At 36.5% G+C, this 10,293-nt stretch overlaps 2 protein-coding genes across 4 annotated transcripts in view; one reads left to right on the top strand and one right to left on the bottom strand.

Annotated features, from left to right (window-relative positions):
* Window positions 1-288: 288 nt before the first annotated feature.
* Window positions 289-8,304, top strand: LOC112150125 (retinal Mueller cells isomerohydrolase). 3 transcript variants are annotated; one of them, XM_024278137.2, is made up of 15 exons: window positions 291-1,079; window positions 2,820-2,902; window positions 3,019-3,169; window positions 3,432-3,539; window positions 4,042-4,183; window positions 4,646-4,793; window positions 4,894-4,975; window positions 5,077-5,209; window positions 5,314-5,456; window positions 5,527-5,656; window positions 7,133-7,247; window positions 7,355-7,449; window positions 7,531-7,642; window positions 7,831-7,992; window positions 8,119-8,304. In XM_024278137.2, the coding sequence occupies exons 1-14, from the start codon at window positions 1,069-1,071 to the stop codon at window positions 7,974-7,976; spliced, it is 1,599 nt and encodes a 532-aa protein (XP_024133905.1). In that variant the 5' UTR covers window positions 291-1,068; the 3' UTR covers window positions 7,977-7,992; window positions 8,119-8,304. The 3 variants fall into 3 exon arrangements, with proteins under 3 accessions (XP_036067479.1, XP_024133905.1, XP_024133904.1); XM_036211586.1 differs by having other exon boundaries at window positions 289-1,079; window positions 5,569-5,656; window positions 7,831-8,304; XM_024278136.2 differs by having other exon boundaries at window positions 294-1,079; window positions 7,831-8,304.
* Window positions 8,305-8,863: 559 nt separating this feature from the next.
* The window catches only part of si:ch211-198n5.11 (methylcrotonoyl-coenzyme A carboxylase 2), a 5,401-nt gene continuing 3,971 nt past the window's right edge, over window positions 8,864-10,293 (bottom strand). The window contains exons 9-12 of the mRNA XM_024279494.2: window positions 9,703-9,859; window positions 9,504-9,626; window positions 9,197-9,409; window positions 8,864-9,132 (exon numbers count right to left, since the gene is read on the bottom strand). Coding sequence (XP_024135262.1) covers window positions 9,046-9,132; window positions 9,197-9,409; window positions 9,504-9,626; window positions 9,703-9,859 — 580 coding nt within the window. The 3' untranslated portion in view covers window positions 8,864-9,045. The remainder of the gene's footprint in view (window positions 9,133-9,196; window positions 9,410-9,503; window positions 9,627-9,702; window positions 9,860-10,293) is intronic.

The following is a 10,293-nucleotide window of genomic DNA, read 5'->3' as shown; positions in this document are numbered from 1 at the left end:
AAATACTTACTTTTTATAATGTTTTCCTGAATTTTTTTTTTTTTTAAGTAGTGGTTTTAGTTTTAACATTTCAACTTTGGATGCTGTGTGACGCTGATGTGCGTTTAAATTTAGTTTGATTGGCTATTTCTGGAAATGTTTATCACTTCCCAGTGTTTTAGTAGTTTGTGGATAGTGGTCAGGATTTACACAGGAGAACCAATTTTTTTTATTGGCTTTAGAGAGCCTGTTGAAGTTCATCCAAAGCAGCTGACATGACTCAATAATACATGAAGCATAAGTAAACCCTGTCTCTTCATTGACAATCTTAAGATAAACTCCCACGATCTTGATCTGAGGAAGTAATTCAAATCAAATAAATGGGTAGTTGTGTCTGCATCTGCCATAATTAGCATATAAATTAAGTTGCTCATTTTGCAAAGCAAACTTAACTTTGTGGTGAAAGTGTTATAACTGCTCTAAATCTGCTTTCTGAGGTGCCTGTCTCATCAGAAACCCGCACACACTGGATGACAGATCACCGTCCTTTCAGTCCTTTTGAAGAGCGACTTTTGTTCCGTTTCATTTATCAAAACTCCAGATAACAGAAGTGGCACCCCCCCCCCCAAAGCCTCTCCAAGCTGCAGCTGAGTAAAAATCGCAGAGGATGTCTGGAACTAATTAGACAGAAACAGTTTTTGCAACAACACTTACGCTGTTGGAAGGTGCTGCCTGAATCCTATTCTGGTGGGAGAGTTTGTGTTCACTGGATGACAAGAGCCCTGTGTAGGTGACCTCAGAAGACTGTTAGGATTTGAGGACTGAAAAGAGTCCCCAGACAAAGCAGGTTTGTTCAACTCTGGGTAAGGCTTGAGGAGGTCGGGTAGGGGGAGCTGAGGACATGAAAGGAAAAGGAGAAGTGAGGAAGGATGGAAAAGGGGAGGGATTATGGCAAAAAGGGGCAGGGAGCCTACATTTCCATTCCCTTCTGCAAGAAAAAAAATTGTGGCTTAAATCTAAGCCAAACTCTTCTGCAACCAACGTATTTGACTGTGGGGACGACAAAAGCAAGAACATTAAAAGAGCAACATGGTCAGCCGGTGAGTAACACTTTCTATGTACTGTTTCAGATGTTCCTTTCAGAAAAAGAAAACTTTGGAACTTTTTAGAGGTTGCAAATATTGATTTTCTGGATTGAAAGCAGAAAAGAGCTGCAGGCAGATGCAGTTGTTTGGCTGAAATCATCCAGTGAATCATCTGAAAATATGTCCGATGACACAGGCTGTAAATAGAAGATAGGCAAACCCAAACTGGACAGAAATTCATTGTAGGCAAAAAAAATCTGCAGCATTGAGAGGGTAAAAAAAAAATCAAAAGCAGGAGAGGGAAACCAGTAAAATGGAGGGAGCAGCAAAATAAAGAAGAAAGCAGCAACAACAACAAAGACTTAATCACTAAAACTGCAAATCTGTGTCTCAATTTCTAAAATTAATGTTGGAAGTTGATGTTTGTAAAATCTATTAAAGGTAACTTTGAATCATAGAAAATGTTTACCAGGAGTTGATGTTGATTATTTTTGACCTTTCTAACCTTTTTTGGCATCATCAATGCACAATTCTTCACTATCAACCACTGAGGTGGGAGTATTATGGTTTGGAATCATTTTACTACAGCTGCACTATACAGGCTTTATGTGAATCGTCGATAATTTCCCAAATAAATAATGCAGTGAATCTGTAAAGTCCCACTTGAATTCTACCTATTTGTTTTTTCTAAAAGTCTGAATTACATGGCAGAGGTGAGAGCTTAAGTGTGGTGTGGCCCATCACCTAAAGTCTGGTATGCAATGTGAGTAAAACCAGATGCAGATCAGCAGCAGAGTGAAAACAGATTGTTTGTCAAACAACAGAGAAAGTAAAGCAAACTAATTTAAGCTCCCTAATAACATATGGCTCTGAAGGACAATGGCCAACAGAATCCAAACGTGCAAATCTCAACTTTTTCTACAAATGTGGTGTAATGAAGAAATAAGGGTGTTTTCAAGTTTTTTTTTTTCTTTCTAGTCAGATTTTTTGGGATAATACTTGATTCAAACTAATAGTTGTTCCAAATATCTGATATTTCCAGGCAATTTAACCTGCTCAACACCATTAGCAAATAAAAATAAATCCAGGTGTGATTGTTTTCTGTATTTCTGAGTGTGCAGGACTTTTGCAGTTTGAAACTAGAGTTTTAAACTCTTCATCTGTCTTTATGTGGTTTCAGTACTATACCACATTTGCTTCCATGATCGAGTTAATCTTTCAATAAATATTTAGCTCAATTGTTTGCTGTTTCTGCAGATCCATGACTTGAGATCTTGTTTTTTGTATCAGTATTCAGTTCCTTATTTTTTCCCTTTTAGTTTGGGCTCCTTCCCCCAGTTTCACTGTCTTATTTATTTATTTTTGGATCCTGGAATACATCCGCCACTACAGTTTGCTTAGACTGAGTCACATATTTGGTACACCAACAAGTCTGCAAAAAAATTGGCAACAAAATAAAATTGTCAAAATTGCCAGCATGCTGAACTGTCAAAACGTTTCCCTCTGATTTATTCATCTTGTGAGATGCGCCAACACATTTTGGATCACAACATATGACAGGTATTTAACGGCAAAATAAGAAACAGGTGATATTTCCTTGTCTTGATGCGGAAAATTCTAGAATTACATAGGAGGCACTGTTTTTTATAAAAAAAAACATTACTTCATACTGGATGTTTTTCTGTAGTATTTGAAAGAAAAGTACTCTTTTGATTAATTGTGTTGTGGAATTGCTGTATTTTCATCTCTTTTCAGTGTGGAGCATCCTGCTGCAGGCTATAAGAAGATCTTTGAGACAGTGGAGGAGCTGGATGAACCCATTCCTGCTCAAATAAGTGGTAAAATAAAGATAATATAAGAGCAGCACACCAACAGAAGAATTTTTCATTTTTTGTCAAAAAAAAAAAACAAACCAAAAACATAAATAAGAGGATGTTCAATCCTGTCTCCCCAGGCGCTATCCCATCATGGCTGGGGGGCAGTCTCCTCAGAATGGGTCCCGGTCTTTTTGAGGTGGGAGATGAACCCTTCCACCACCTGTTTGATGGACAGGCTCTCATGCACAAGTTTGACCTGAGGAACGGTCAGGTGACGTACAACAGAAAGTAAGAAGACTTTGCCATAGCATTTTTTTAACAATACTGAAAACTAACCATTTTTATTATGCTAAAGGTTTGTTTTTTTGTGAAGTGGCTCACTTTACAGATTTGGTGTGACTAAAGGAATTTGGTGTGACCTAATGGTCAACATAAAGTCTAACTGTAGTAGCAATTATAAACAACTTCTTGTGTTTGTTGTTATTTATAGGTCAAGAAAATGCTTCTTTTATTGTTAACTTGAATGCTAACTTTTTATTATTGGTTTCAGATTTATTAGGACAGACTGTTACGTTCGTGCCATGACAGAAAACCGAGTGGTTATCACTGAATTTGGCACCGTGGCTTATCCAGACCCCTGCAAAAACATTTTCTCCAGGTAACCACACAGACATCAGGTTACCCCACATGAGTTTTATATTGGTTAACAGTGACTTAAAGGGTAACCAAACCCTAAATCAACAGTTTTTGGCTGTTGACCTCTATAAATGGGGCTCTAAAGAGGCTGTCTGTTTGTCATTGCCAAATTTTTATCAAACTGAAATAAACTTTTTAATTCTTGAAAATATAATCAGAAACTGTCTGTGTGCTGCCCCTACAGGTTGAAACGATGTATTACAGTTTAATTCCGTGATTTTATGACTATACTTATTTTCTGCACCATTAAATTATTTAAAGGAGATCACATTCAGGATCGCAGAGTGGATGTGTGATTCCATTTGCACAATCAGTGACTTCCAAATCCGTTTTTGCCATATTGTTTGTTCTAATTTTACGTTTTTCATAGTGCACACATCCTAATTCTGCTTATTGCACACATTTATAATAATTGCTGGATAATTATGAATTTATCAGATGTTTTCTTGTGTTGATGTATTTAGGTTCTTCTCGTACTTCAAAGGAATTGAGGTGACTGATAACTGTTTAGTTAACATTTATCCGATTGGCGAAGACTTCTATGCTGTCACTGAAACCAACTACATCACAAAGGTGGATCCTGATTCTCTGGAGACTATAAAACAGGTGGGAAGATTATGTAGAGATCATGAACAGATTAGTCAACAAACATACTCAAAAGCCAATCAAGACCAGAAGAAAAAAATATGATTGAATGGCAGATGAATAGACATTTTTTGGATGTTTTAGTTTACATGTTTAATTTTTACAAAGAACTTCAACATTCTGAAACCATTGCTTGCTTTTGTAGTTTTCTAAGAATTAATTTTAATAAAAAACACGAGCATTAAAAACATGAAGAAAATTATGAAAAACACAAGTTTTTTCTTTTTTTAATGCAAAATGCTTTTATAGGGTCAAGGTTTACATGAATAAAACACATTCAATTTATTTGGATTTCAGTCAGTTTGCATTGCTGCATCCTTTAAATGGTTTAATTAAGCAAAATGGAAAAATATTTTCTTTCTCATATATGATGATAATGTGAAAAAAAACATGAGTTTTTCTTTTTTTTAATGTCTGCTCCAGGTGGATCTGTGTAAGTATCTCTCAGTGAACGGTCTTACAGCTCACCCACACATCGAAGCAGATGGTACGGTCTACAATATCGGTAACTGCTTTGGCAAAAACATGAGTCTGGCTTACAACATCGTGAAGATCCCCCCTACACAGAAAGGTGAGTCCCTCCATCTTTGCCAGATTCACATTTCCCTTGAGTAGAGGAGATAAGTCATTGACTTTCTTGGAGAAATATGCACGTTTCCATCTATTTGCAGATAAATCAGACCCCATTGAGAAATCCCAAATTGTTGTTCAACTACCAAGCAGTGAGAGGTTGAAGCCCTCCTATGTGCACAGGTATGGAGTCATCTCATGAAGATGGCACGTTTGATTTCAAAAGAAACATATTTCATGAAAGTCATTTTTTTGTTTTACTATTTATGTCTCCCTTTGCACAGTTTTGGCATGACCAACAACTATTTTGTATTTGTGGAGCAACCTGTGAAGATCAACCTGCTGAAGTTCCTGTCGGCCTGGAGCATCAGAGGAACCACATACATGGACTGCTTTGAAACCTGCGAGAGCATGGGGGTAGACTCCCACTATTTCCATTTTTGATCTCGGATTGGAGCTTGAAATTCATTTTACCAAAACGTTGCAACAATGACGCTAAACTTTACGTTTCTGTGATGCAGACATGGTTCCACTTGAGCACTAAGAACCCAGGAGCTTATATGAGCAGCCACAAGTTCCGGACATCTGCTTTCAACCTGTTCCATCACATCAACACCTATGAGGACCAGGGCTTCATCGTGGTGGACCTCTGCACGTGGAAAGGGTGAGTCAGTGACAGGCAGGGCTTGACGACGTGTTTTGGTCTCATGGTTTCCCTGTGTGTTGCTCTGCAGTCATGAGTTTGTGTATAACTACCTTTATCTGGCCAACCTGAGGGAGGAGTGGGAGGAGGTGAAGAAAGCTGCAGCAAAAGCTCCCCAACCGGAGGTCAGGCGATACGTTCTGCCGCTGGATATTCACAAGGTCAGTCTCAACGTGCACATGACACATTAGGTAAAGTCTTTCACCATTAGTTTCCATTACTTTTCTGATTGGAGCACATTCTTATCAGCAGTTTCTTTTGAAAATATTACTTTTATTATTGCTTTTAACACAAGAAAAGAAACAGATTTTTAAAAATAGTTATACTGTTTAAATCAGGGTTGGGCAAACTATTTGACTCCTGGGCCAAAACGATTCTAAAATTTGGCAGAACCATGAGCAGATGTGTGGAATGTTTGAGAATCTGCCTCATAAAAGAGAGAAATAATATGGAATCTGGACACAAACATGCTTCAATATTGATTGAAAATTAAGCAAATATCTTGTCATTTTTATTTCAATTTTGTGACTTTTGTTCTCAATTTAGTGTCAATTGCACCAATGGGTTGATGTTCCTCATGGAAAATATGAATTTAGAGAAATGCTGCATTCATGTGGTGTTGGAATGATCGGGGCATAGGAACGTCCAACTCAGAATACAGACATAAAAGTCAGAAAAACAACAAAATTCTTAAAAATCTCAGGAATGTATAATAACTTTCTGCACCTAAATAAAGGCCAATTAATTTTAGTGCACCACCTATGGGTAGACACTAGAATTACAGGGAAAATAAAACATTGATTAGGATTATCAATATACTTTATTTCAGTTCAACTAAATTATTTTATTTCCCTGCTGTCATTACTATCCATTTGATTTCTTTTACATGAAAGAAATGTGAAAAGAGAATCTAGTTTAAAATAAAGTGCTGGGATTAATTTCTTACATTCTCTTTTTGTTCTTAGAGAAAAAAATATATTTACACAGAGTTTAAAAAATGTGTTATTTAAAAACAGCTTTTTAGCAGCAAGATTTAAATATCAAGCAACATTCTTGTTATTTCTTCGTTAAATCCATAAAAAAGTTCCTACATGTGATATAATTTTTGACAATATTAACACAGTTTAACTTGAAATAGGGGTTTTATAAACATGCTTCTTCCCACACTCTTTCAAGCAATTTATCAAAATGTTTGACAATCGTCATACTTAAGAGCAGCTTTAATGTTGAGAAGATACTATGACATCATTTTCTTTATTTATTATTATTTTCACATCTATTTATGAATAACTTCTGAAATAGAGTTAATATGTTTGCATTTTTATTGGCTTATTTCTCTTTTTTTTTTGTTAAATTGCTTAAAAATCAATGAAGTTTTAAAAAGTCAAATTCAAATGAGCCTCTTTTATTTAAATTGTCTAGAGTTCAACTTTATCATATAAAAACTAACATTAAATGGCAGATGTGCTTTAATAGAAATAAAAAAAAAGATTCAAAAGCAGATTGTTAGTTTCAAACTCTGACAAAAATAACTCTCAACTATGGGCTTTCTGTGTTATGTTGTTGCAAACATATTTCACATCTGAAGTCCAGATTTCTCACAGACACATGAACACATCCTGTGTCTGTGTGAACAGGAGGAGCAGGGCAAGAACCTGGTCTCTCTGTCCTACACCACCGCAACAGCTGTTCTTTGCAGCGACGGCACCATCTGGCTTGAACCTGAAGTGCTCTTTTCTGGACCAAGACAAGGTGACACACATATATAGATGTAGATTTCTGAAGTAAAGAAAGTCAATATTTAAGTTTTGAGTATCAAATTTCAAACCCTAAACTGCAGATGTCTCCGTCTATCACAGCTTTTGAATTTCCACAAATCAACTACTCTCAGTGTTGTGGAAAGAAATACTCCTTTGCCTACGGCCTCGGACTGAACCACTTCATCCCTGACCGGGTAGGAACACCTTTACTTTCCACAGTGTGCAGATGGAAACAGATTCTTGTAAAGTTGAGCATTTTTTGGTTGTTGCTGCAGATTGTCAAGCTGAACGTGCAGACTAAAGAGACCTGGGTGTGGCAGGAGGAGGATTGTTATCCATCAGAGCCGATCTTTGTCGCCACACCTGGAGCCACACAGGAGGATGATGGTACGATCCTAAGGTTGTTAGCTTTACATTAGACAAGGTAGTGAGTAAAGCACCTTCATTTGGATCCGGCAAATACTGGATACAGCAAAATAAAAACTATTTGTAACGTGATTTTTACTAATATCTGTCACCTGCTTTATAACTTTTTATCATAAAAGGAAGAAAGTCTAATTCTATGATTTCTCCAGGTGTGCTCCTGAGCATCGTGGTGAAACCGGGTACAGAGAGACCAGGATTCCTGCTGGTTCTGGACGCCATGAAGCTGACAGAAGTGGCCAGAGCAGAGGTCAACGCCATCATCCCCGTCACTTTGCACGGGTTGTACAAACCATGACTCCATCCATCATCAGGCAATTATCTCCGAATTTCATTTAGTGAAGCCAAACTGGTTTACAAAACAGCAGCAACATTGAATTATCATGAACTGGAAACATTTATTCAAATTTGCATTTAAATGACATTCTTATGTCTCACAGATTATTAGTCGAGTTTTGGACGCAGGAGGGAGCCATGCATGCATAAAGAAATTTTTTTTAAAATGTCATGTTTTTATTCCAATATATGTGTGAAACATTATTAGTAGAAAATAGAAACTACTCATGAACTGAATTGACCTTAAGCTATTATTTTAAAATTAAACTATTCATCATAAATCACCATGACAATGTCTTATTGTGATGTTTATCTCCTTTTGGAGATCATATCTACACATTTCAATCTACAAGTCTTTATTTTGGAAGGCAGAAAGGCAGACAACAACTACTTCGTATACCATTTCTTATTTTTATTATATACAATTAAACAGGTATAAATGGTTCAGTTAGATAATGACACATTACAATAAATTTGAGTGTTTTTGGTTTGTAAATCAACCCATTATTTTTTACAAGAAAAACTTTTTTTGCCACAAATGTATGTACTTTGACACATTAGGCACATAAAAACAAGAAGTGTCAAATAAATTCAGCTTCTTTTTTGTTTTATTTACAAACAAGTATATATTTTTTTTACATTTAATTCAAAGTTAAAGTCAGAATTTGTACTATTTAAAAATATTTTAAACACAGATTGTAAACATTTTAAAGATGATTTTGTGCCACTGATAGAAAATTACAACTTTTTTCTTACAGTTTTTGCTAAACTGAATCTTGTCATGTAAAAAAGAAAATATTAAAGCCAGAACTTGAGGCACTATGGTTAAAAAAAAAAAATCACTTCATATTAAATCTAAATGAGTGCATAAAAACACACTCGTTTTAATATCACATAGAAATCTGACCTCAATCTCCTCATATGGGCAAATATCCTTCCTGTATAGCTGGAGAGCTTATTGGAACTTTAACCACAGAGTCCAGCAGCAAATCATTTTCAGAATCTAAAAGGTGAGGTGAGCACTGATGCTTCTACATACGTAGGAGCATGGACTGAGATTTCTTTGTAGACAGCTGATAATGCTGCTGTTTGATGATGTCCAGAGAGTCTCTAAGAATCTGTAATGAAAAAAAAAATGTCAAGGATTCTCCCAAATATCCTCCAATCCATTTCAGTTTTTACCTGTCTGGTGTCCTGAGGCAAAATGACTCCATCGTCCCACATTCTGCCAGAGGAAAAGAAAGCAGAACTCTCTTCGTCCAGCCTCCTGTTCAGCTTCTCCTCCTCCTCATAGTCATCACGAGGAAGCAGAGCTCCAACATGTCCTGGAGCAGTCACGGACACTCTGGCATTGGGCCACAGGAAGAGAAAATTCGGTTCAAACGCCCGTCCACACTGGAGATAAAAAAAAAAAAAACATTCACGGTCAACTCAATCCGCTATGCGTCCTGTCCTGCAATGAGAAAGAATGATATTTACACTCCCCCACCATCGCATAGCTGTCAGCTCCATGGCAACCACCAGTAACCACCGTGATTTTAGGAACGGAAGCACACGCCACAGCTGCCATCATTGAACCTTGAGCCTTTAGTCGGTTACTGTTTATCTCCGCCTGCAAGAGAGACCATCAATCCATTTGTTGTGTTCATTGTTTTTTGTTTTCTTTATGCTTTCATTTGGTGAAATACCTGCTTTGTTGACAGCGTCAGCGCTTCAGTAGGCGCCGTGTTCTGAAGGAAGATTAATGGGATGTCCCTCTGGTCGCACAGCTGGATGAAGTGACTTCCTTTCAGAGCAGCCTCATATGACAGAACTCCGTTATTGGCAACTATTCCCACCAAGTGGCTTTAAAAACAAGAAAAAAATATCAGCCAAGATACTTTATTTTATTTAGAAAAAAATGCTTATAAGTTTGTTATTAGCTTTAGAGTATGAGACAAAAAACTCAACAACTACATGCAAGTGCAAATGTATTAATAAAAAAAATCCTACAGCTTTTAAAAGAAAAATGTATAATTTTGTGATATAAATTCAATTGTAAAAGAATCTACATAAGAAAACAAATAATAAAAGTAAAATTATAACTTATTTTTATTTATAAACAATAATTGTTGATTAAAGCATTTATTTTTATGCAATATCCCAATGGAAATTATGAAAAACACTAAATCCAAACAGGAAGTGGAAATCTGATCAGTCCCTTTACAGCTTCATTTTGATGAAACAATATTCTCCATGCCCTTGTTGCTACAGCGCCCCCTGCATTTCAGACGAATGGA

This window comes from Oryzias melastigma, linkage group LG4 (genome assembly GCF_002922805.2).
Source record: "Oryzias melastigma strain HK-1 linkage group LG4, ASM292280v2, whole genome shotgun sequence".
In the NCBI taxonomy this organism is placed as follows: Eukaryota; Metazoa; Chordata; class Actinopteri; order Beloniformes; family Adrianichthyidae; genus Oryzias; species Oryzias melastigma.
The sequence above is the reverse complement of the archived record's forward strand: the minus strand, read 5'-3'. Positions and strand labels throughout refer to the sequence as shown.

Bases quoted from the DNA above. Each gene is read 5' to 3' on its own strand.
- LOC112150125 (XM_024278137.2), top strand. The intron at 3,170-3,431 runs GTAAGAAGACTT...TATTGGTTTCAG, and splicing joins CAGGTGACGTACAACAGAAA to ATTTATTAGGACAGACTGTT. The intron at 4,184-4,645 runs GTGGGAAGATTA...TGTCTGCTCCAG, and splicing joins CTCTGGAGACTATAAAACAG to GTGGATCTGTGTAAGTATCT.